This window comes from Monomorium pharaonis, chromosome 4, assembly GCF_013373865.1.
Source record: "Monomorium pharaonis isolate MP-MQ-018 chromosome 4, ASM1337386v2, whole genome shotgun sequence".
NCBI classification, from domain to species: Eukaryota; Metazoa; Arthropoda; class Insecta; order Hymenoptera; family Formicidae; genus Monomorium; species Monomorium pharaonis.
The window spans coordinates 1,054,358-1,080,529 of record NC_050470.1 but is presented as its reverse complement, the minus strand read 5'-3'; the positions used below and the strand labels follow the sequence as shown (position 1 = coordinate 1,080,529).

Genomic DNA, 26,172 nt, shown 5'->3' with positions numbered 1-26,172 from the left:
GAACTGGTAAGGGTCATTTCTTGACTTGCATGAACTCAGTTTGCTTTCGCTGAGCTACAATCGCACATCATGAGGTTTACAGGTATTAAAAAGTATTTCAAATAAATAAAAAAATAACATTGTTGCAAGAAATATTTATTGCACTCATATATACAATCTTAATATTATTAATAAAAAAGAATACTAATCTACATTTTCTTTGTTTTGAATATACTTTGTAAAAAGTTTTCAATAATAATTGGCAATTGTGAAAATATATATATAGGAATAAAAAATTAGAAAACGATGTACAAAATTGACATAAGAAAATTTTTTTCTCAGATTCCAGTTTGGTAGCTGAGCTAGTGCTAAGAATAGGAAGAATATTATTCATATTTTTACTTTTAAGCACTGAGAATGTCGCGCAAAGTTTATTCAGATCTGGGAAAGAATATATATATTCTTACAACGCTGAATCGAGCACTGGTGTGTTAGTACCTTCCAACGCAGCTTCTTCATGGAATCTCAATGGAAAACTCGTGATTCAGACAGAAGATGACTATGTCACAATACAGGTATTTTTAAAATAGCTATAATTTTTTGCTGTTTATTTTTTTCCCCACTATGTCCTATACATGATTTTTAATAAAATTTTATTGTATTTTACAATCTATTGTTAATATTCCCTAATGTTCATTATCAGTTGCAATCATTGAAGACAAACATGCATAATGGAAATGTAAAAAAAACAACGGAAAATATTGATATCTATGATGACGCTTTAGAACTTTTGAAACCTTTTCGTTTATCGTACAACAAAGGGCTTATTGAGAACTTCAGCACCGAACCTGAACCCCTATGGACAACCAATATAAAACGGAGCATAGCTGGAATTTTACAATTAGATCTTGTTAATTTAGAAAAGGAGATTGCATTTCATTCTAATGAAGTAAATATGGCAACTATTTGTAGACACATATAAGAGAGTATATTGCATAATAAAATTTTATTATTTTTATTAAAAAATACGTTATGAAAAACATTAACACAGAAATTATAATTTGCAGATAAACCATTACGGAAAGTGTGATATCGATTATGTTGTAAGCCCGGAGAGTGATAATCAACGTTTGATAAGAAAATCGTTAGATCCTCGGATGTGTATTAAACATCCAAGTCGCTACTGGACGAACGTTCCTAAAGTACAGTGCACTGATGAGGATCAAGTATGTTGCTACTGATGATCTATTATATTTATTTAATTAATGTAAAATTATGAATTGTTTAACTATACTATATACTATATTGTATATTTTTTAGAATCCCATCTTGAAAAGTAGCGAGCGAATATATCAATTGAAAACTGATGGATTTGTTCATAATATCATCTCCATTAATGCATCCGGAAGTATCTACGTACAACCTTTTCAAAGCATGGGAGAGGCGCATTATCATTTTGTTCAGTATGTTTGATAGATACATATATATTTAGTGTTAGTTGGTCATTATTCCAAATGAACAGATATATAAAAAATGTTCTATCTTACACAGGCAAATTATCAAGTTATCTTCAGTGAAAGATATAACGAATAAAATAATGACAAATAATTTACAAGCTACAGTCCTTGAACATGAGCTACCAGAAGCAGATCTTACACAGGGTAGAGGCACAACAGATAAAAGTTTCATTTTTAAATCTGTAAGCTCATATTATTTTTATCTTCTTCTCGCTTGTTTTGTTATTCCAGTCAAATCCTCATCAACCTGTTGTAGATAAGTCGTTTATTAGATCGTTTAAGCCACAGGCTCGAAAATCCCGGTTTGGATATCGAAATCCATAATCTGCACAACACAACAATATCCGTGCTTCTCTATTATCTCGATATGTTAGATCGCGTTGATCTGGGAAAAGCTTATACTCGCATCTCCGGAACTAGTTACAAAGAAGAAACGATACGGTATTTATCATTAATTATTTCTTGTTATATGAATTTCCTTATTTTTAAGATAAATTATATATTTCTGTGCTTTTTACAGAAACATGTTTCTTGAGGCATTGCCGCAAGTTGGAAGCAAGGAGTCCGCAATGTTCATATTGGATCTTATTCAGGGGAATAAAGTATCTGACATATCAGCGATTCAATTACTTATGCGGCTACCGTTTTACATAAGAAAACCCGACGTTCAACTGCTGGTCAGTCTGCAACCGCTTCTTACGCTGCCAAGCAAAATTCGCACGGAAGTACAAAATGCTGCGATTCTCGCTTATGGAACATTAATATACAAAACTTGTCTAATGCATTGTTCGTATGAAATGTTAGATGATTACGTACGTTTGTATATCGACAAATTTACAGGTATATGTAACAATTTATATATTGCATATTGTTTTGCAATTTATATTAGATAGAATTATGGTATTTTATTTTTGTTATAGATACTACACAATACGAGCAAAAAATGGTTTGGTTGGAAGGTTTGGCGAATATACAGTTGGGTAGAGTTGTTGAGTTTTTAGAGCCTATAGCCAGCGGTAGTAATGCTGAATCGCATTTTCGAGTACTCGCGGCTTGGGCCTCTATTCCCACAGCACCGTTGAGACCCGATATTGTAGGCAATCTTTCTTATAGATTTTATTTTGTGAATTTACATGTATTTAACATCACATGTCACTTTTATAGGAATTATACATATTTATTTTGTAGATTTATCCTGTGTATTGGCCGATTTTACTCAATAGAACGGAGCATCTGGAAATGAGGGTCGCCGCGTTAACTTTGCTTGTTGTTTCCAGTCCTACGCCTAACAGATTGATATCTCTGTATTGGTACATGCAAAACGAACCCAATCAACACTTGTACAATTATTTTTATACGATGCTAAAATCTATGGAACGCACAACGTATCCCTGTTACAAGCGCATGTAAATACACATATAAATTTATCAGAGCGAATGAACAGAAGATTTTTATATTGTAATTTATATGAATTTAGCTCTATCTTTATTTAATTAATTTAATTAAATTGCTTGAACAATTTCAGCACTGTTTATTTATTATTATATTTCTGATTAGTTCAATTTAACAATATTAACAATTTATTTTTACATGTATTTTTTATTTTTAATCGCTACCGAATATTTACAGAAGCAAAATTGCGGTTCAATTTAGCCGCGTACTTTGTGTACCAAAAAATGAATATCTGACTACTGGTAATTATTTGGTTGATTATCAAGATTCCTCGAGAAGATTCGGCGCTATGTTGCATGGCATTATCGTAGCCAATCCTTCTACGAATATTCCTGAAGTAATATACGCATCTTTAAATAATTATGCTAGTGGAACACACATTAATCATGTGTCTGTAAGTATACATTTTTAAAAGAAGAATGCATTACTTTTACAAATATTTAATTACTACTTTTTTTGATATAACATTAGTTATACATCAAAGCGGAAGGCATCTTCCACTCATTAGCGACTTCCTTTGAAAAGAATCCGACGAACATAAAAGATATTCTGAAGGAATTCAAATTGGATGAACGCCAGAAAGGCCCTGTGCATTTAGAGATAATTACACGTATTCAAGAAAAAACAGTGTTGTGCGTTTATTGGAATGAAACAAACATAATTGAGGGGTTGAAGTGTAAGTCTGTAATTCGTAATCGCGACTATAATATAATAATGTTACATCATATTTGCATTTTTTAATTTTCTAGATTTATCTTCTTTATCGGATAACATATATCAAACATATTATAATATGGAGTTTCATATTAATCAACAACGTATAAATGTGCCATTGATGTTAGAATCAGTGCAAGTGACCGATTTCGGTACTAACGTTAGACTCGCAATGACAGGAACGTCCTTGTTTTCAATGAGAGGTAATTTTACGCGCGATTTTCCTGGACGAAATAATCATATTATTTTACGGTAAGACTATATTTTACACGTTTATGTGTATGCACAATTCACTTTGCACGTATAATTGCATATTTACTCACATTTTTCTATAATATCTAAAAATAATTTTAAAGTATAAGTTTTATGTGTGTTTTGTAAATTTATTTATGTATTCAATATATTTTGTAGCACATCTGTTCACGGCATTGAGACGATAGAGAATTATAATCCACTGGTCGATTTATGGCACAGCGCTGAAAGAGTTCAGTCATTGCATGGATATTTTCCTATTAACATTACAATCGGATTAGACGAAAAACCATTTATTTCATACGACACTCTAGAAGGTATTGATACTATTTTGTTAACAAACTAAAACGAACGATATTCAATTCTGATTAACGTATTTTAATTAATAATTCTTACTTAATATCCAGAAAACAGCTTCTTTAAATTGTATTTTTTTCTTATAAATAAAAACTTTACGTGTTTAAGCACTTAAAATTTTTTTTGTCCAACTCAATTCTAATTCTTCATATTCTAAAAATCGTGTTGTAGAACACCTTAAGACAGGATTTACAGCACATGCTAAAACGCTTACGAGTATCAAAGGTGCCAACGTTCGATCGAAGTTAGATCGAGTTTGTCGTTCGTGCTCTATATCGCACACAGTTATGAAGTCACCATTGTCTAATCTGCAGGTAATTATTCCCAGATAGACATATTATACTGAACATAACATACGAATATTTATTTATAAATTGTGATCCCATTAACAACATAAAATTGCAATATCTTCATATTTGAATCATTGCCTTAATAGTAATGGATTAATCACGTTCTGCTTTTAGCAAAATAAGTAGCACATTGTCATAATTTTTATAACACCAGACACTCTTTCTTCTGCTGACAACATTCATGTCATACAAGAACACATCTTTAAGTATATATGCTATATATCTTTTTCAATCTTCAAATTTCGTCACAGACAATATACAAAAATTTCGTCGCAGACAATATACAAAAATACATCTATTTGGGATCAGTTTAGATATATAATGTCTCTTTTGCTATTTAAATTTATATTGATCAATTTATTTTAATGAATGTATAAATCACTTTTTTTCTTTTCCTCTCTTATAGACAGTGAATATTCTGAACATTGAACTTCCCGAATTAGGCGGTCGGCTACAAGTAAAAATATTTGATTGCGAAAGCATGATGTCACATGAAACATTAATTAATGACATTTGGTTTTCTCATCAGAGCAATTATCAGTAATGTATCATTTATATTAATCTGTATTTATCTGCATGTTAAGTTTGTTTAAATACATAATATTATCAGAAAAGTACAATCATACTACGTAAAAAATAACTAGCTACTATATAAAAAATAGTAAAAATATAAAATTTTAATATATAAGACTTTATTTTCGAAATTTTAAAACTTCTAAGACGCGTGCTTTAATTGATTATAATTTTTACATCTTATTTATTCATATTTATTTACACACACTCAGTTTTCTATCAATATGACTAAATATAGCATCTTAAATCAAAATCATAGGCTCTTTTTTAATTATAGAACGTGGCCAAGTATGAAATTTGCCTTAATCGGACTGCATTTCTTGGATTATTTCACTTATGTGCCACCAAAAGGTAGTTGTGGATTAGCTGCTTACATCGAAGCACTTAAATCCGGGCCATCACAAGTAAGATGTATATTTATCTGAAATCACGTAAAAAATCTAAAGAAACTTCGTTCCAATATCGAATCTTTTGTAATTGCTGTAAAAAAAAAGAGAAAGTACATCAAGTACATTTTATATACACATATGTGTATGTATTACAATATTTATACAATGTATTCCATTTCTTATATTGAGTGTTTTTTTCTATTAGACGAGATTGGAATACTTGAAAAGTGATAATCGTCATATTTTATCTTTGACGCACCACGACCTACAATCCTCGCAAATTCTTCATCAATGGAATCTAGCCGCATTATACGAAACCACCGGCTGGTTCTCGGATGTAATTAAATTTAAAGCAACTAAGATTGTGCCTGGCGAACGCGTATTTAAGGTGAATTTAAAGATTTCACGCAAAGTCCGCGATAATACTGAATATATAACCGAAATTGATTGATTTAGTTTTGCGTAGAAGCCGAAAGACATGTGCCGTGGCGATGGGAGATTCTGAGTGATGAACCGACTGACTCCTCTCGCATCAAATTAAATATCGTTTGGGGACCATCTGACAATACGAAAGGAAGATGCAGCGGTTCTTTTATATCAATGTACTTAATTGGCGAAATTAGCGGCGAGCAGCTCATGGAAAGTAAAAGGGCAATCTGGCCTTACAGTGAATGCAAAAGAGAATCTGTGGGGAAAAAAGTTGTTCCTTACACAAATTCTTGTTACGAAGTATCAAAAGAATTGTCGACCTTGCGAAGATATTCAATTACCGCACAATATGAAAACGTAAGTTTCAAAAAACTGTAAAACACACACAAATATGTAATGACATAATAATGAAACTTATAATGAAAATGATAGTTACCAGAGAGTTTATCTAAGCTGGTTTGGAAAATGTACGCCTTTTACGATCTTATCGGTGGAAATAGCAGTACTGCAAGAAAATCCAATGAGATTGCAATAACTACAATTTTTCCGAAAGATTCAAACGTTGGCGAATTACAACTTAACAGGGACAACGTTGCGATTGAATATAATTCGCGCTACATTGATCTTTTCTTGACACGGACGAGAATTCATAAGTATATGGAAGTACCTCTATTCAGAATGTTTTCTAGTATGTAATATCACTGCTCATCTCAAAATAAATTGTCCAAATATTGATAAATATCATATTGCGGCGATATATTTTACAAAGATTATTTAATTCAATGTTTTCTAATTTAGGCACATGTATCGTAACATCAAATTCCATAAGGTCGGCGTATAACACGATTTACAGCTTTGCTGAAAACAGTGAAGTGATATTACTCGGGCAATGTTACGATGAAAATCCTAGACTTGCATTGACAGCAGTCAATGATTTGTATGGCATCAACATCAATTTAACTGATGAATCAGGAATTATACAGATTATAGCTGACAAGGATAGAGGAACTCTACACAATGCTACATCATACATACAATTGAAATCTGATTATCTATTTCATACACTAGGAACTAAAATGTAAGTAAAAAAATAAAATACTTGATATTAAATAAAGAACTTAAAACAAATCCATAATATGTAAAGTTCATGTTATATAGACAATTTTATATTTAAAACGGATTTTTCATATTATTGATTATTATTTATTAAACAATTACAACAAAAAACATAATGTATCAATTGTATGCAGGATTAAAATGAGCGACAAGGAAATCGATATCTTTTTACCTAATATTTTACTATATATACATTGGACGCAGGAACAAGTTCTACTATTTTTTTCAAACCACGTGTTAGAATTTGGTTGCGGAATATGCACACTCGATCATCTCAACATCGACAGATTATACGAAAAACTTTAATTTACTCTGTGAAAGATGTACATACAAAATGCAACATATTAATGATATCGTAAAATAAGTTTTATATTCATTTTTAATATACTTTTTAATATATATCTAATAAATAGTACAGTACAAAAAGGTATACATAATTACGTAATTAGAACTCGGATTTTCGGCCGTCAAATCAATCAGTCAATTGATATTTGAGATTTTCTTATTATGCATCAAATCAAGTTTAAATATTAGAAACTAATTACTAATGAACAAGACATAAAACTAATATAAGCCGAACATCTGAACAATTCGTACATAATCTTATTATATTGTTCCGACATAAAATATAAACTTTAGCAAATAATAAGCAGCTTTAATATATTGTTTAAATGACTAAATGATTAAAGCTCTAGATTTTAACCGATTACTAGCCTTATATATTGTTCACTATTTATTAAAAAATAATGCTAAAAATTTTATGTAACATTTTATAGATAAATAATACAACTTCTTTATTAACCAGTCTTAATAATTAAAGAACTTATACTATGTTAAATTATAAGTTTTTTCTTTTTCTACTCTGGAACTGAACTTCTCACATAATTTGTCTTTTCTCTTTTTTCTCTCCAATGTGAAAAGAAAAAAAAGAAGATGAAGTTCAGTCCTGAGGTATGGAAAAAACAAGCCTTATACATACGAGCACATTAATATAGTTTACGTTATATAAGCGATGGTAATAATTACATTGGACATGCAAATACCTCCTCTTGTAACATGTCTTAATGTACTTTAAATTTCTATTTAATACATGATAAGTAATATACAAATATCGTTTTAAAAAAATTGCATATTTATTTTCCTAATAATTCTGTATAACATCTTTTTTTTCTGTCTCATATAAAATCGCGATATGCAAAAAATGAACATTACATATGAAAAGATATTTATTAACATACTTATTCAGATAAAAAAACCATTTATTATCCGCAAAATAGTTCATTGTCATTTTTTTTTACCATTCGCAATATCACTTATTCGTTTTTAAGGCACATATCTAAATGCTGGTTCATAAGATTTTCTGATATTATCTGCATACATACTGGACAGGGATATTTATTTTCTGTGGAATTATTTTCTACAACAAGCGTATCATTATTATCATCCTCTTTGTCATCTATTATTATATCGTCATTAAAGACACTTCCAATGCATTCTTCGAGATGTTCATTCAATGATACATCAAGTGCAATCTGTACGTTGCAAACTAAACATTTTCGTTCAAGATCCACTGTATCGTTTTTACAAGTGCTAGTACTTGTAGAAGGTTGTGGATCGTCGGTCAGTACAGAATCATCTAAATCAGAACTGCAGGAACTGTTTATACTGATTATGCTGTCATCATATGACGCACGAGAGGTGGAAGGAATGGCAGCTTTACGAGCTGTATCTGCTTCTAGCAGACATTCATCGAGATGCTGGTTAATGTCTGTGATTGGCAGTCTTCTGCCACAAACGGGACAAGTGACATATTCATTTGTGTCGTTCGAATTATCTAATCTTACACGCTTATTAGGAGTCGCATCAATATTTTGTTCTGTCGCCGATGTGGCAAATGTTTGAATAGGCATTAACATTAACTCTTCATTGTTATTATTATTATTGATATTATTATTCATTTCATCTATCAATGATGTATTATTTATTAGGCATGAATCTATATGGCTATATCTATTTTCTAAAGTCATAGGTACATTACATATAGGACAAAGATAGGAATTATTTCTCGGTTGACTTAGATTCAGGACAGAATCATTAGCATATCCTCCTTCTGCAGCCGATGACGATGCTGCGGATGAACCCCCGTCGATCGATTCACCCCGGCGATTTTCATCTTCGTTCGAAGGTTTGAATTTGGTCAACAGATTACTTTGACCATTACTACTACCTCCCAGAACACCAGAACAAGAAAACTTGGGATTTTTAGAAATATTCTTTACGTTATACGATTTTACGTTTTCACCCGGACCACTGATGCCCCAACCGTGTACATTATTACTACTGCTGCCAAGTTTCTTTATTCCCACTGACAAATCTTGAGTATCTTTCTCATTCACAGCACGAGATGAATTTGTACCACCATTATCTTTACTAGTACTAGGCTTAGCATTGTCTGCTTGAGTAAATATTTTAGAGTTATTATTACTAGAAGCTTTTGAAGATGTAGGTATAACCTGATTCGAAATCCTCTTTGCTAACCAATCGGTAAGTCTATTATTCGATTTGTTGTCCTTTGATATCGGTTTTGATATATTTTGTTTTGAACGCGACTTAAAATTCTCTGGCTCTTTGATCTTGATAAACTGACCATTGCATTTTTCTTGATGCTCCTTCCACCAAAAGTCCATTGGGCCGGGTGCACGATTCATACTTCGACGAACTGTCCCAAAGTATGGTGGCCTACGTTGGCATGGTCCATTACATTTCCACCAATGCTGTCTATACAGCTTTACCTCATCATGAAAATCGTGATAGATCTATACAATGTTAACACGACAAAAAAATCTTATTATTACAAAATATAAAATTTCAAGGTTTAAAATCAAATAAAATTATTACAAATGTATAAACAAGATTATATTTAAAAAATTATTTTTTTAATCTAACTAATGTGATAAAATTAAAATAAAATATTGATGTTAAACTTAATTAAATATTAATGTAATTAAACTTCATAACAAAATATAAATTTTTCTTATTGTAAACCAAATGGTTTTTTTAACACCTCAATCTCCAATGTAGTCTGAGCATAAAGATTGTGCACAATATGTATAGATTTTTAGTTTAGATCTCATCAATTAATAAATTCAATCAATTTAAGTTTTAAATATTAAGATAAAAAGTTATTAACTCACTGTTATATTAGTTCCTGCCTCTTTATTTATCTTATGCATAAGTCTGCAAAAATTCGGTCCATGACCATCACGATCCTGATCATTATTAGTTAAGAACAAATACGCATGGATCATCTCGTGCTGCAATTTAATATGAAAAGATACTGTCAATATACAACGTTCTCCTTATATAATTACATATTTATATTTGTTGAGAAACTTACCAATAAGGTTTCTATAAGATCCTTTCTTGGCCTAAGTTTAAGTAATGGTGCACTGAGCGATATCACGCATTCTTTATTTCTTGAGTGAAAGGTACAAATTCCAGCGGCACTATAAACAATTGCATATTATATAAATAATGATAAATTAACAAATATACATTTTGTACTGGAATAATAAGGATATTTATATTTAATTATATTTACCATTTCATTCTATTACTCCATTTAACTTCGACAGAAGCTAGTTTATCTCTGAAGAATCGGGCATTAAATTGTATAAACAGTGTGTGAATATTAGGAGTAGGATCAATCAATTCCAATTCTTGATCAACCAATGAAAATGGTAATGATAAGTAACGGGAATTTCTCTAGAAACAAATAAAGAAACAAGTAAAATTATTTTCTCTACCCACATACATATGATAAAAAAAACAAATCTAATACAAATATATTCTTGTTAATAACCATATTTTTTTAAATGAGTATAGAATGAGTATAGAAGAGAGTATTAATAGATCTATTCTTTTTATCTCTACTATAATAAGTTAGAATAAAACAAAATATATTTGTCTTATTTTAACTTATTGTGCCAGTGCAGCTAAAAGAACATGCCAAATGCTAGTTAAATATTAAAGCCTTTTTTTCTTATTCCTACACTGAACTGTACAACTTTTCATTTTCAATAAGTGTCAAACATGTATTTCATTTTAGGTCCAGAAAGTATATAGCAATTCAGTTATAAAAAAAAACAAACCTTTAGTTCAATGGATTATTATTATTATTATTATTATTTAATTTATAGTCTTTTGTCATCTTTATAGGTATGAATTTTTGCCATTTTTATAGGTATATACAAATTATTAAGACTTACATCTTTAGAAAGTATTTATATGGTTGTGTATTATTTAAAAAAATTGTAAGTATTACATATAACTACAGTCAATAAAATATTATAAAGAAACAAAGTAGGATACACATAACAATAGGACAGGATAAATGTGCCATTGTGTGTGCAAACAATAAAGATTAACATTTTCGACAAACAATCACGTGTTCGATCGATGAAGATACAAATGAATACCTCATTCAGGCTGACTGAGTTTTCCGTCACACCTAAACAATTCAGATTCTCATGCATTTCGTACGCCATGTGAAAGTCTCTTGCTTCCTGCGATGTCATCGTCTTCTCACAGCCTTTATCCGCGTGTCACCAAACAAATTTGAAGATACTTCTTGCAAATTCAGGATGCAATGTTATTTATCCTTTCAAACACCTTATATCAAGTGAAAATAAAAAGGAAAATATCACCGTGTGTTCCATAGAGCATCTCACGAGCGAAGCAATCTATATCCATTTAAGTCTTGAGACAAACTGCGTCTAGAGTCAATCTCAAAACGATGGACGATCTAAGTGATCTGGAACAGTCAACCGAACCAACGAATGATGATATAGAATTATTTAAATAGAGGATAAGAGATGCAAAGAGGTCCCAAGGCAAACATTTTAATATAAAAGCCAAGAATCGTCCAAGGTACCGTTAGGGTGCTGTTATATTCGTCATACAAATTTTCCAAGTGTGTTGATTGGCTGCGACATAGAAGCGGATAGAGATTCCTAGAGACTCGAGAACTTTCTATCCTGCAGTCAGGAGTGTCAGGACTGTCAGAGAGGGGGGGGGGGGGGGGCAATCTAGTGGATTCTAAAATATGTGTGCAGAGAGAAGGCTGAGAGACGATACGGCTCGGTTTTAGGGGTGCGTTCCGTTTCACGCATGAAGCGCATGGAAAACTTGAAGATCGTTCCGTTTCACTCCATGCGCAATTCATGCGCGCATGGGAATGGTCTCCCGCGCTTCACCACACAGCGCATGAGAACGCATGAACTGCCTCAGCTCTCAAGGGGTGCGTTCCGTTTCACGCATGATACGCATGATGCATCGTTTATCCTTGTTGTTTGTTGTTGTTTGTCAAACGTTAAACGAGGATGAACAATATGTATTATGCGCATCATGCGTGAAACGCAACGCAGCCGAGGTGAGGCAGCTCATGCGATGTCTATGCGCGACAGCCATTTTGGTTTTACGCATAGAGAAACGGAACGGACTCATGCGCTCATGCGATGCGTTGTCGTCTCATGCGGTCTATGCGTGAAACGGAACGCACCCATGGAGGAGAAATGCCAGCACCATAGACATATGGTTTGTTCGTGTCGCCATGCTCCGACATGCTTCTACTCACTCCAACGCATTCTAATAGGTTGGCGTCATCGGAATCAACGTATTGGAGTGCGTTAGGGTGAATAGGAGCATGTCGGAGCATGTGACGCGAACAGACCCATAGTTGGTTTGTTCGCGTCGCCATGCCCCGACATGCTCCTACTCACTTCAACGCATTCTAATAGGTTGGCGTCATCGGAATCAACGTATTGGAGTGCGTTGGGGTGAATAAGAGCATGTTGGAGCATGTGACGCGAACAGACCCAGTAGGTCTGTTCGCGTCACATGCCCCAACAGGCTCCTATTTACCCCAACGCACTCCAATACGTTGATTCCGATGACGCCAACCTTGTAGGTCTGTTCGCGTCACATGCCCCAACATGCTCCTATTCACCCCAACGCACTCCAATACGTTGATTCCGATGACGCCAACCTATTAGAATGCGTTGGAGTGAGTAGGAGCATGTCGGAGCATGGCGACGCGAACAAACCGTACGTATCCTCATTGGCTTACAATTGGTGACATAATCATCTGAGCCAATCAGGACACGTATTAAGATGCCTCGTATGCAATCTAGCATGGAAAAATCGTATCGTGTACCCAAGGCTTTAATTCTGCGACACGCACGTGGTCAATCGCCGATGTAATGCGTTTAAATTTACGTAATTTATGAGTGAAAAATGACAGTGATTGAATTATCAATAGGACTCTTTAAGGAGACTGTTATTTTATGAAGAATTGGAACTTCAACTTTCAACTTGTTTTAATTCGTGTTGCATGACGAGGTTACGGGATTGTCGAGTAATTTCTGCTAAAGCTAAATTTTTCACTATTAATGTGCGATAAGATATTGTTCTACTAACATTCGTGCGTGGAAAGTAGAATTATGGTACGATATTTGCTTAAGTTTTCGTACATTGGTACACAGTACAGGTATAACAAAATATCTTAATATTAACCAGATATATATCAGGGTATATTTGGAAATGACGTTCACGACTATATAGCGTCATTTCACATATTGAATCTGTAATTTTTTTTCTTTTACGACATAACATTATCGATTTTTTGTAAAGAGGTTTGCAGAGGCAGATTGACAACTTCGTAAGGGATACGGATTCTATCCAAGGTGCTTTAGAAGCTGCTCTATTAACCATCTTGCCAAAAAGCCAAATTAGACCAGTTTTGACTCTTTCCAGCAGGTAAATTTTCTCATTTGTTTTATATTACTTTTGTATAATCTTCTGTGTAATCAATTTGTAACATCTAATACATCAAACACATTTTATAGCAATCTACTTATTGGTAACATTCAGCAGAATGTTTAGTTTTGAAAATATAAGCCATATGAAGAGAATTTTTAAAAGTTACAAAATAGACATTCTTTTGAAAGCAGTTGCTAAAAATATTGTTTTACATATTTACTAATTGAATGTGTGTACACACACACACACACACACACACACACACACACACACACACACACACACACACACACACACACACATATATATATATATATATATATATATATACTTCTGTATATTTTCTATGCTTTATTGGAAAAATTAAAGTCTCATCAATCTCTTACAAAATGCGTATTTTTGTAGGACTGACGCCGGAGTTCACGCCTTAGGCAACTCTGCTCATGTAGAACTTGAAAATAAATACAATAAAATATATAATTCGACAGATGTAAAGAAATATGTTAATCGTTATTTTAACAAATGTGGCCACACTGTTAGGTAACTTCTAAAAGCATTTATTTTAATATTACTGCATTTGTTATTGCATTTATTTAAATTATGGTTTTCATAGATTATTGGAGTGTATACCTATCACAAATGATTTTCATGCGAGACATTCATGTAAATCTCGAACATATTTGTACAGATTTATGATACCTAAAATACCTACCGAACAACGAATATCCCTTCCAGAAGCAATACACACTCATCATCTTAGGTAATTACATTTTTTCAAAATTAATGTAATATTTTGCTTTCTTGTGACATGTATTTTAGGTCACATGATTTTGACATAGATAGAGTGAAACGTGGTATACAATTATTTATGGGAACAAAGGATTTTACTACATTTAGTGCAAAAGCTATAACAGATCGCAAAATTCGTTATGTACGTGCCTTAGATAATTTTACTTTGGAAGAGGCCCAGCCTTTAATGCCTTTTGATCCGCTGTCTCATAATTTTACATATTGGCATTTTACATGCAAGGCAAGATCTTTCTTATACAATCAGGTAAGATTTGGTTCGCAAATAATGTTTGCATATAAGAAAATTACGAATAGTGCTCTGTGCAGGTCAGAAGAATGATCGGTGCTCTAATTGCATTAGGAATTGGAAAGATAACAGAGAAAGATATTACTATAATGTTACAAGTTCCTTCCCACAATAATTGGAATCCGCGTGTTACGCCTGTACCGCCAAATGGTTTACATTTATTGAACGTAGAATATGATACGGATGAATTAAAAAATTGTACTATCTTGGAAGAACAAGAGGAAGAATTGCAATTAGAGGATCAAACACAGGAACAACAGTGGAAAAAACAAGAAGTGCAGTTGAATGAATAAAAAACGAAAGATATATATTTAAAAAAGTATTGTAATAGGTAAAAAATATTTTTTAATGTATAAAATAGAATTTATTTTGCTATAGAAATAATAACGATAGTACATATTTTAACCAATTACTTTGAAAGAATTTGATGTGATCTAAATATTTAAAATATAAATATTTATTAATTTTTACATAATGAATCTACAAGATCTTATCGCGAAAAAGAGATCGTCATTAAAATCGTGTAAAACAGTGATAACGGATCCGCTTGGCAATAAATATGAAGTTGAACATGGCCAAGTAAAGAAGCTAGAAAAAAGTTTACCATTCGTGGTAGATGAAAAACCTGACCTGCAAGTTGCCAGTATAATGCCAGGGTTGTATCTTAGCTCTCAAGATCCAGTAATTTGCAGTAATATATTAAAAAAATACGAAATACGACACATTTTGAGTATAGGTGTCAACATTTTTGAAAGATATGACAACATTCAGTATCATACCTGTGACTTGTTAGATTTACCGGAATCGAATATATTACCATCGATTAAAAAATGCGTCGACATCATACACGCGAATCGTAAAGAGAATATTCTTGTGCATTGTAACGCTGGAGTTTCTCGTTCTCCGAGTATTGTTATCGCTTATTTAATGATGGTTATAAAATTGTCATATGACGAAGCTTATAAGGCAGTAAAAAAAGCGAGAAGCTGTATTAGGCCTAATGACGGATTCGTGAAACAACTACGTAATATTGAAAATACAACCTTTTACGAATTATAATTATTTAGTGTTTCAATATATTCAAAACTGACAATTCTTATGTCATAGCTTATTACCTATGTTTTGTGTACGAGTACTTATAATATATCAATAAATTATTTATCAATATTTCTTACCAATTCCAGCATATATTTCATAATTAGGAACAATTTTTATTGTATAAATAAATTTAAAAAAATATATATATATTTGCAGTTTTTTATGAGTTTTATTTGAATCAAGACTAAAAAAGGGCAGAAAAGAATGTATGCACACAAGAAATGGATAAATAGATCAATGAATGTAATATATTGTTACAATATAATCAATGTGTTATAACGTTATTTACTTATGTGTACAGAGAATATTTGTTTCATGTAATTACAATATATTTTATTATAACTCATTAGAAAATTATATTCATGCACAGCATCTATGAAATTCTTAGCCAAAACTAAGCATATTAAAATTTTCTAATTCTGGCTTTTCCTTACATTTTACCATGCATTGGAGATGACACATAGGTCGCCGTACCAAGTAGATTTATAAAAATTACTGTAAATCTAAAAAATATAAGTGAATTTCTGTATACATGATAATCCTATTATTTCATTCACATAATAATAGTGTATTAATGTACCGATGTTGGTACCTATTTTACCTCTTTCTCTTCTATTACATATTGTATAGAATAATTATTATCAATATCCATATATGTGTTTACATGTGATGTGTGTATATATACAGGCTGTCCTAAAATCACCAGATGATACTTTGCAGACAGATAAGATACACCCAATATTTTATTTATCGAAAATATCGAAGCATTCTCTATAGTTTCAAAATAATGGTTCATTAAAAACTTTTTTGCAAGTTTAAGAAATGCAAAACGGTCTGTAAAAGTCAGGTTAATTTGAAACTGTTGATTGCTACATTGAATTCGTGAATAAATTCCTAAAAATATCATTTAGTGATTTTCAGATACCCCAGATAAATACAATATGTATATATATTGTATTTTTTAAATATATTTATAATCTATTATTCACATTCCTCCAACAATTGAAATGAGCTGTCTCGAAGAAAATAGACAAGGCACTTGAACTGAATATCCTTTTCTTAGCTAGTTGGCCTCATAAATAGTAGAATGCAAAGATTTGCACATTAAACGGTGCACAAAATGATAAAGAACAAATAAATAAAGCCGGCTATCGAAAGGAATTCGTGTATCGTTCACTATTAGTAACATTAGTATCATTTAACAGATTTCATTTGACCATTCTGCAGAGTACCGATTTCACATATATCTTAATGAGTAAGCGGCGCGGAATCAAGGCCTTCTAAATATCGTGTTCCTTAAACATTGATTGTTTATGATTAAAAATTATATAATTCACATTTTGATGTCACAGATACAAGAAAATGATCTCTACTGGCAAACAATGCAAACACGACAAATGGCATAAAACACATTTTCCTGTTTCTATAGAACATCAAAAAATTTCCCAAAGATTATATTGGTTTCAATCTCCGATTACAAATCTGTTATTGGAATCTTATAATTGTATTGATAAGTATGTGTTCAATGTGTCGACAGATCTTTCAATTACATCGCATTAAAATTACGGAATCGTATGTCGAGCTTTTAGTAACTAATTAATGTAATAAAAAATTGCGTAATTCCTAAGGAACAAACTTTCCCTTAGAAAGCCCCTACTACGTTTCCTCTTTTTTGATTCGTGAAAATTTTACAATATAAATTTCAACAATCGTGATGTATATATAGTTTAGAAACCACTTCACTCAAGTGGCACAAAACAACGAGAAGGTGTGATATATGTACAAAAAAGATATAAATAAATTAACAAATTATTATGCTAAGATCAACGAAAAACGTATGACTATTGCAGTCTATACGCAGTACAAAGATTATTTGTGAAAATAATATAATACACGAATAAATCGGTCAGTTCTGCGGGAAAAAACTAATGCGCACATTTTTTTTAATTATAGAATGCAAATTGTATTCACAGGCAATTTGCGTTTCTGTAGAGTAAAAAAACTGCTACAGAGTAGTTCTGCAAATTTTCATGGATTCAGTTCTTTTCTGCAGAACGTTGACCTGATTATTTCCCACGAAGCCACAGTCTTAAGTACAACATATCTGTATCTGGAAAGCATATCATTAAAAACAAAAACCACGAGATAAAATCGTGCACAACGTACGTTTAGACGTACATCCAACTGGACTGAGTGATATGGCGACAGACTCAGGATAAAATGCATTACAGTTACAGATACATAGGACATCGGTATTATGAATTGAAAATATAAACATCATCGTCAAACGTTATGTGTAGTAAACCAGTGTCAGAGTCCAATAGAATGGCCAGGTCGTATGCAGCAACAACGTCAGTAATGGAACAGGGAACCACCCAACACAAGTGCATATGCATGTATGATTCGTGTTTCGTGAATGTATATGTGTATGTATTATGTGTACATACGTATGCTCATATGTAGTGTTTTACATATCGTTTGTCAGAGGAAAGTTACCTTACATCATTAGCTTATTAGATTCCATCAATTGTTTTTTAGTGTAAAATTGTTTTGGATTTATACTTTAACGCTTAATTCCCCAAGGACCGTCCGGAGTTGCAACGGGTACATGAGAAATTCCGGCAAACTGCGGAAATTCTTCCACACTGGCTGTATTTGGTGCAGTCTGAGGCTGCTGTTGTTGCTCCCATGGTCCTCCTTTCACGATAAAGCCGGTATCATTTTCACTGCCACCGACGTTGCTACCGTCGTCGCGTTGAGGTGAGCGCAAACTTTCACGATATTCATTCTCTATCACATCTTGCATCTGCCATTATATTTTTTTATTAATTAAAGTCTCTCGAATAATTTCTATTTACATTACAAATGAACTAAATCAGACGTTACTTACGTATTCCTCCTCTAGATTCAACAAACGTTCTTTCGCATCAGCTACGTTCTCTTCCGCTCCCACAATTGTTACGATATTGGGATCAGCATCGGTTTTTCTCGGAAACTTTATGTCGACTTTAAATTCATCCATTATTTTGCGGATATTTCGACCTTTTGCACCGATCAAACGTGAATGAACTGCAGCATTTATCTGCACTTCCTCTTTTGTTAAGCCATTCTACAGTAAATGAGAGAAAATAAAAAATCGTAATATAAAACTTTATTTCAATAGGAACAAATATCGTGTTTCGTGAATGTATATGTGTATGTATTATGTGTACATACATATGCTCATATGTAGTGTTTTACATACCGTTTGTCAGAGGAAAGTTACCTATCTATTAAAATACAAAAAAAAAGAAATGTTAATTAACTCACCAATTCGTTAACGATCTTCATAATATCATCTCGCGCACTGTACGCATTCTTCTCATATCCCGTTATTGTAATAATATGTTCTTCAGGATCACCCTTGCGTGGGAAGTTAATTTGAACATCGTGATCACTACGTATTTTACTAATTACCGCACCTTTTCGCCCAATAATTTTTGGATGATATTCCGGATCAACTTCAAGCTAATTAAATAAATTACTAATGTATTTCATATACATATTAACGAGATGACATTTAATGTGTTATATAATGTTACATATTTTCCTTTAAAAAATATTCAACTACATGCTATCTTTTTTGGAAAACATACAAAAATTGTTATTATTGAAAATTAGTCATATTATATAATAAATTTACCTTTAATTCAAAAGATTTTAATGCTCGATCTTCTCGTTCGGCTTTCAAAGCCTCACATTTTTCAAGGATAGCTTCCTTGGCACTTTGAACACAGGATGGCGTTCCAGAAATCTAAGAGATAAATAAAGAATAAGTATAATAAATTTTTATATTTATTTCAGTAGTCAATGTAAAAAAAAAATTACTTTGATATAATCCAGTTTTTCCTCTGCTGGAGAAAGCATGATGTGTACGTCATACGTATTCATTAATTCACGTACATCTTTACCCTTCTGTCCAATTATCGAACGATGGAAATCGAATGGCACATCAACCTAAATGCAAAAGAAAAAAATCTTGCTTAAGACTGATCTTATATAACTGTACGAGAACAGTTCGATACAAGAATATGAACTAACTTGAATCGTAATAGGGACAAGATCAAGTAAAGCTTGCTTAGCGGCAGCAACGTTCTCAGGTTGTCCGGTAATACGAATTATATCGCAAGCTGGAGTGGTTTCTCCACCCTCTCCATTTTCACCATTAACTTGTGCTGATGCTCTTTGTTCATCTAGAATAAAATTAAAATTTTTCATAGATCCAATAAAATTAACAATTTATGTGCGAATTGGAACATTAGAGACAATGAAAACTGATTTATACCAACCGTATACATCGCGATCAGGGAATTTGATTTGCACATCATATTCGGATGTTATATTTTGCACTTTCCGACCCTTTGCACCCATCACCGTACGATGATGTCTTTGAGGTATTACACATTCCTCCGTTACCATAGATTCCTGAATTAAGGAAACAATAATATAATATATGAGCGCATTGAACAAACGGTTGCATTTAACAAACTTACCAATTCTTGAACGATCTCTCTCATTCGTTGCTTCGCCGCTTCTATACATTCATGCGAGCCTTTCAGACTAACGCGATCGCTATCGACGCCTGCCCGCGGAAATGAAATCTGCACGCCGCCGCATTCGTCGGAAATTCGGTGCAGTACACCACCTCTTCGCGCTACGAAATGTCTATGATGTTTAGGATCGATACGAATTTCGCCTTCAATAATATTATCCTGAAAATATATTAAAAAACGTTTTAAAGATATATCTACAAGGATATATACTTATACGAATTACTTAAAACTAAGGATCTTCGTACAATCTCTTTAATTGTAGCTTCTAAATCAGCTTTAGCTTTCTCAACTGCTTCTTTCTTGCCCATAATTGTAATCACTTCTTTATCTTGATCTTCCTCTGTTGGGAACATGATTCGTGCACCTGTGGATTCTCTTATCTACAAGGAGAATTATATAAGAATTATTTCTTAAATAGTAGTATTTGTGAAAATACTTGTAATATTCACAAGATCTACCTTCTTGATGTTGGCACCATTCTTTCCTATGAGGAATTTATGATGTTGAACTTTGGCACGCACTTCAGCGGAGAAACTAGATAATTGCTTTTCATTGCTTAGTTCTAAAAGTTGCGCTTTTGCTTTCTCCACATCATCCTTTGGACCCCTGATACTGACCTATACATATATGCAAATAAATTTAACAATTTTAAGTTCGATCAAAGAATTATTCATAAAAATTTTTTTTATCTGTTACCTTATCACTTTTACTTTCCGCCGTAGGGAATTTAATCGTGACGCCTCCGCAATCTTCCATAATAGAATGTATCAGTTTACCTCCGGTTCCAATAAGAGAATTATAAAACTTTGGTGGAATAGTGATCTCTTCGGTGACGATGTTAGCCTAATATGACAAATATTTTATGTAGTCTCAAACATTTTTTTAATTACTTATTGTAGAATTAACGAATTACCAATTCATTTTGAATTTTTTGTATCATCTCTTTAGCTCTTTCTACATTCTCCTTCTTTCCAGTGATAGTTATAACATCACTCTTTTCGCCTTCCGCAGGTAAATCGATTTTTGTTTGCGTCTCTTCCCTAATCTGTATCACATAATTCATATGTAAATGCAAGTATAAAAAAGCAAGTTGTAAATGACATAATTTAATGCTAACCTTACGGATGTTAACACCACCTTTTCCAATAACAAACTTATGAAACTGTTTAAAAATAGGTACTTCCAATACATGATTGCTTTCGTTCAATTCTTTCACCAATTTCATTAGATGTTTATGGCACTTATCAACGTCTTCTTTGGGTCCTCTAATCTTCACTATATCTCCTTTTTCACCTTTAAAAAATTAATTAGTAATATTAAAATGACACAAATGTTTTATTGCAATTTAATGTAATAAAAATAATAAAGTTTTTTACCTGGTCCAGGTATAGTAATTTGTACTTGATTAAATTTATCTCTAATCTCTTTGATATTATCTCCCTTATTACCAATTATATTACGATAATATCTGTGATCTATAATCACATCCTTTTCTTTCTCATTTTCTAGCTTTTTTACCATTTCCACAAGTTCCTATATTATTTATAAAATAAAATAATTAATGTTTTTTTATTTAATAATATTTGCTGTGTTAAGTAAAAATGTAATACATACCGTTTGAGCTTTTGACACACCAGCGAGATTACCTTCAATACGAATAACATTACTACCATCATTTTCAGAGATACTAATCACTACACCAGTTCCCTCCTTAACACGATTCACTTAAAAAAAAGAAAAAGATTAATTTTAATGTAAACATTCTTTTCTTCATTACAAGATGAAAATAATTATAGTATTGTATTACAAATTGTAAATGTTAAATTGCTCACCATTACAACCATTTTTCCCAATGATATGCTTATAAAATCTTGGGTCAACATTTAATTCTGCAAAAGTAAGCTTTGCTATAAGATCATTGGCCATATGCTGCAGTTCGTTTTGTGCTTTTTCTACTTCTTCAGGTGGGCCTTCTATCTTGATTTTATCTTCCTTTCCCGTAAATTCTACATTCACTTTTGGCATTTCTTGAGTAATTTTCTTGATATTTACACCTTTGCGCCCAATGATGTACTTATGTATCCATACCGGAGCTTCCACCACAGCAGTGCGAACACTGTTTGCCTTTTCATATACCTTGTTAAGTGCTGTATATACATATACATACACATGAATATATAAACACACATAAGAGTATAAATAAATATATAATAATCGTGTTATTTAAATATATAGTATTAAAAAATATAATATGTAATTTTTTAAATTGCTTACCCTGACCAAGCTTCTCTTGAGGTCCTCTAAGAGTTATGGTACCAGTTGCCGAGTCAGATGCAGGCATTTCTACGCTTACTCCAGTCGTTTGTAGTATTTCCGCTATGGTACTACCACGAGGTCCAATTACATATTTATGTTGAGATTTGGGAACCTCTACTGATACTGTAGTACATCTTTTTTCCTAAATTAAAAGTTTATACATTACATATACGTGCTGCAATAAAATAACTTTATAAACTTACCATATCTTTGTAGATACTCTCAATCTTTTGTTTTGCAGCCAAGACTCCTTCCTTCTCACCAGCGATAGTTATTTCATCCTGCTGCACGGATGCAGGAGGAATATTGATGCGCGCACCAGTTTCTGCCATCATAGCATTGAGATTTTCGTTGTGTGCACCATATATAAATGGATGATATATTTTTGGCACAGTTACTCTTTCAAAAGCTTTCCTAGACTGCAACGTGCATTTATGTAAAATTGTAAGATTATATTTAAATAAATTATCTTGAAACAAATACGATTAAAGATAGAATGCATATATTTAAATCATTTACTATTATTAATTATAAAAGAAAAAATACCTGTTCATCAGAAATAACTCTAATCTCGTGTTCGGCCTTTTCAATGCCTTCCTTTGTTCCTGTAATTGTTATTATATCTGATTGATCTTGCACACCAGGCACATTAATTTTTGTTGCAGTTTTCTGCTCTAAATCTTTTAGTCTCTGCCCTTGCTTTCCAAGAATCCAACGATGATGATCCTTAGGAATACTAATCTGCTTACTTGCCTACAAAAAATATATCATCAAAAACAATTTATTTATAAAGAACAATTCACTTTAGAAATATAATAAAAAAATTTCAAATATTATACTCTATTTTGTATAAGAATAAATAAAAAATGTGTAAATGCAAATTAATAAGTTCATGGGTTTATATGTGTAAAAATCTCTTTCCCTCTCTCAATCAAAATACCTGAGTTTGAAATGTAGTCAAAATGCGTCGTTTGGCTTCTAAAACTTGATTTTGTTTTCCAGTTATAAGAAATGTTAAGGACTGATCTTTTGATGATGCAATTTCAATAATGGTGTTTGTTTCTTTCATAATGGTTTTACATGTACGAATAGATTCACGTTCACCAAATTTATCACTGTGGTCAAATTTGCGTTCTTCTCCTGGTACACGGAACATCTACATAGGAAAAGAAAAGTGTATGAAGAAATAAGTATTTTAAAAATAATAAAATATAATTTTAATATTTCTTCGTAATATAGCTATAAATTAACATATAACTTTTTAATTAAAAGCATTATTGAATTAAAAGAAAGATTATAAAATAAGCGTGCAACATTTTCACAAATTTTTATAAACTTTTACCTGTGTAATAGTGATACGACCAAGTTGTAAATTGTTGTTTATAGAAAATATGTTATACTGCCCAGAGTTGGAGCTAGATGATTCAGGGAGGACAGGGAATGTCTCGTCATAAGTAGGTGGCTCATAGGCCGTTCCCTCTTCCATTACTGATTGCTGCTGCATTTTTCGGATGTCCTGTTTCGTGCCAAGTCCTTACAGTAGCACTACAATACAAATTAAAAATATTCCCTTTTTTCATAATTTTTTACAAATACAAAGAATATACATATAAAATATAGATAATTGTATAATAAGTAATATCCTTAATTAATAAGTAATTTCTATGTTATATAACAATGATACAAAAATGATTACTAAACATAGCATAAATATTTCAAAACTCAATTTATATTTTACATACATATGCTACGTACCATACGTACACACATACATTTATGCGCACAATATGTGCATACACACGCATACATTTGCATGGAAATTTGAATTTATTTAAATTTTGAATTATTACTAATTTCGAACAATACCTAATTAAAGTCTTAATTTTGCGATGGACGGGAAAAATAAATCAATTATCGCGGAATGTCGATAGTCACATCGAGGATAAATTTTTTCTCGAATAATTGCGAGAGGATGCGTTCAAACGTTTTCACGAAGGCTGATCGAGTCGCGACGGGATTTCGTAATAGCATTTTTTTTTTCTTTTTCACATTCGACTCCGTCGCGATGTGCGAATTCTTTCGACGTGATCGTCCCAGAGTTTGCGAGGACAAACTGTACACACGAGAGAGAGAGAGAGAGAGAGAGAGAGAGAGAGAGAGAGAGAGAGAGAGAGAGAGAGAGAGAGAGGGGGGGGGGGGGAGAAAGAGAGGGGGGAGAGGGAAAGAGAGAGAGAGAGAGAGGGAATGTGCCAACAAGCTGTACGCGGGGCCGCGATGAGGACGGTATGTTTCTGGAAAAAATACAGAATTTCGCGATCCGGAGGCGCGTGATGACCGGGGAACGATAAACAGATGCACACCAAGTGCACGTCAATGACCAATGGCTGAGACAGTGACCACCATATGGAATGGAGTGTTAACTTGACACGTCATAAGATCGCTAACCTCTCGCGCCCCGAGGCCAACATCTGCACGTTGCAGTGACGAGAACGAACCGGTCACGGGGAAAAATGCTAGGCGACAGGACAGCGAAGAACAATGAGATGGCCGCGAGAATGGCCACGAGGTGCTGGAGAGGAAGATTCAAAAGGAAGGAAAGACGGCACGCACGCACGCATGCACGCACGCACGCTATTCCATACGACGGCAAGAAACACAGCAGTTTGAAGTTGCTACTTACTCTACCGTAATAAAGAAATCCGGCCAAGTAATAAACACGTATTACGTAGCCAGTTTAAGGGTGGTTTGCCTGAAACAGTACAACGTCGGTTACGAGAAGTGAGCGGCGCGTTTCGGGCCACGAGATCTAATTAAATTAACGTGGAACGAGATTATCGCCCCATCACCGCACAAGAACTCACGACTCTCCTTACCGGTAACGCAAAGTGAAATGACACGGAAGGCCGTCGGACGACCGAAAGTCACCACCGCAATCTGGAGAGTACCAAGTGGGCTTACGTCACGACCGTGATGCCAATAGGTCTGCGTTGCTTGAAATCCCCAAAAGTTCTTGCACTTAAAACGATAAATATATATATATATTCGGACGTTGGAGAGACAGAGAGAGAGAGAGAGAGAAAAGAGAGAAAGAGAGAGAAAGAAATAAAGGGAAAGCGCGAGAGA

The 26,172-nt window shown here is 32.8% G+C and overlaps 5 protein-coding genes across 12 annotated transcripts; 3 read left to right on the top strand and 2 right to left on the bottom strand.

Annotated features, from left to right (window-relative positions):
- Window positions 1–69: 69 nt before the first annotated feature.
- On the top strand, window positions 70–8,247 carry LOC105828849. Its single transcript, XM_012667392.3, has 22 exons — window positions 70–82; window positions 322–554; window positions 683–928; window positions 1,047–1,205; window positions 1,300–1,442; window positions 1,531–1,678; window positions 1,753–1,937; window positions 2,017–2,336; window positions 2,417–2,589; window positions 2,685–2,902; window positions 3,126–3,342; window positions 3,420–3,624; window positions 3,698–3,914; window positions 4,074–4,231; window positions 4,443–4,585; window positions 5,028–5,161; window positions 5,472–5,598; window positions 5,789–5,971; window positions 6,040–6,369; window positions 6,445–6,700; window positions 6,811–7,090; window positions 7,263–8,247. The coding sequence occupies exons 1-22, from the start codon at window positions 70–72 to the stop codon at window positions 7,432–7,434; spliced, it is 4,260 nt and encodes a 1,419-aa protein (XP_012522846.1). The 3' UTR covers window positions 7,435–8,247.
- On the bottom strand, window positions 7,505–12,202 carry LOC105828850 (sprT-like domain-containing protein Spartan). Of its 2 annotated transcripts, none has more exons than XM_012667393.3 (6): window positions 12,062–12,202; window positions 11,607–11,941; window positions 10,730–10,893; window positions 10,526–10,634; window positions 10,323–10,442; window positions 7,505–9,944 (listed from the first exon to the last, which is right to left on the bottom strand). In XM_012667393.3, exons 2-6 carry the CDS (start codon window positions 11,703–11,705, stop codon window positions 8,442–8,444), a joined length of 1,995 nt encoding a protein of 664 aa, XP_012522847.1. In that variant the 5' UTR covers window positions 11,706–11,941; window positions 12,062–12,202; the 3' UTR covers window positions 7,505–8,441. The 2 variants fall into 2 exon arrangements, with proteins under 2 accessions (XP_012522847.1, XP_036141621.1); XM_036285728.1 differs by lacking the exon at window positions 12,062–12,202 and adding an exon at window positions 12,027–12,041.
- A 1,082-nt stretch (window positions 12,203–13,284) lies between these two features.
- On the top strand, window positions 13,285–15,452 carry LOC105840793 (tRNA pseudouridine synthase A). Of its 4 annotated transcripts, none has more exons than XM_012687859.3 (6): window positions 13,285–13,385; window positions 13,819–13,944; window positions 14,353–14,487; window positions 14,561–14,707; window positions 14,791–15,001; window positions 15,064–15,452. In XM_012687859.3, the coding sequence occupies exons 1-6, from the start codon at window positions 13,300–13,302 to the stop codon at window positions 15,334–15,336; spliced, it is 978 nt and encodes a 325-aa protein (XP_012543313.1). In that variant the 5' UTR covers window positions 13,285–13,299; the 3' UTR covers window positions 15,337–15,452. The 4 variants fall into 4 exon arrangements, with proteins under 4 accessions (XP_012543313.1, XP_012543312.1, XP_012543316.1 ...); XM_012687858.3 differs by having other exon boundaries at window positions 14,767–15,001; XM_012687860.3 differs by having other exon boundaries at window positions 13,320–13,675; window positions 14,767–15,001.
- A 36-nt stretch (window positions 15,453–15,488) lies between these two features.
- On the top strand, window positions 15,489–16,221 carry LOC105840796 (dual specificity protein phosphatase 19). Its single transcript, XM_012687867.3, has one exon. The coding sequence runs from the start codon at window positions 15,518–15,520 to the stop codon at window positions 16,100–16,102; it is 585 nt and encodes a 194-aa protein (XP_012543321.1). The 5' UTR covers window positions 15,489–15,517; the 3' UTR covers window positions 16,103–16,221.
- Window positions 16,222–16,363: 142 nt separating this feature from the next.
- Window positions 16,364–26,054, bottom strand: LOC105840794 (vigilin). 4 transcript variants are annotated; one of them, XM_012687864.2, is made up of 23 exons: window positions 25,923–26,054; window positions 25,730–25,798; window positions 24,392–24,594; window positions 23,990–24,205; window positions 23,596–23,802; window positions 23,253–23,468; window positions 23,008–23,191; window positions 22,566–22,880; window positions 22,348–22,457; window positions 22,110–22,266; window positions 21,851–22,026; window positions 21,647–21,778; window positions 21,430–21,576; window positions 21,192–21,350; window positions 20,979–21,113; window positions 20,674–20,892; window positions 20,470–20,605; window positions 20,222–20,373; window positions 20,009–20,137; window positions 19,824–19,934; window positions 19,451–19,648; window positions 19,032–19,250; window positions 18,705–18,947 (listed from the first exon to the last, which is right to left on the bottom strand). In XM_012687864.2, the coding sequence occupies exons 3-23, from the start codon at window positions 24,551–24,553 to the stop codon at window positions 18,705–18,707; spliced, it is 3,723 nt and encodes a 1,240-aa protein (XP_012543318.1). In that variant the 5' UTR covers window positions 24,554–24,594; window positions 25,730–25,798; window positions 25,923–26,054. The 4 variants fall into 4 exon arrangements, with proteins under 4 accessions (XP_012543319.1, XP_012543318.1, XP_012543317.1 ...); XM_012687863.3 differs by lacking the exon at window positions 25,923–26,054 and having other exon boundaries at window positions 25,730–25,874; XM_036285727.1 differs by lacking the exons at window positions 25,730–25,798; window positions 25,923–26,054 and adding an exon at window positions 24,805–24,827.
- Between the last annotated feature and the right edge of the window lie 118 nt (window positions 26,055–26,172).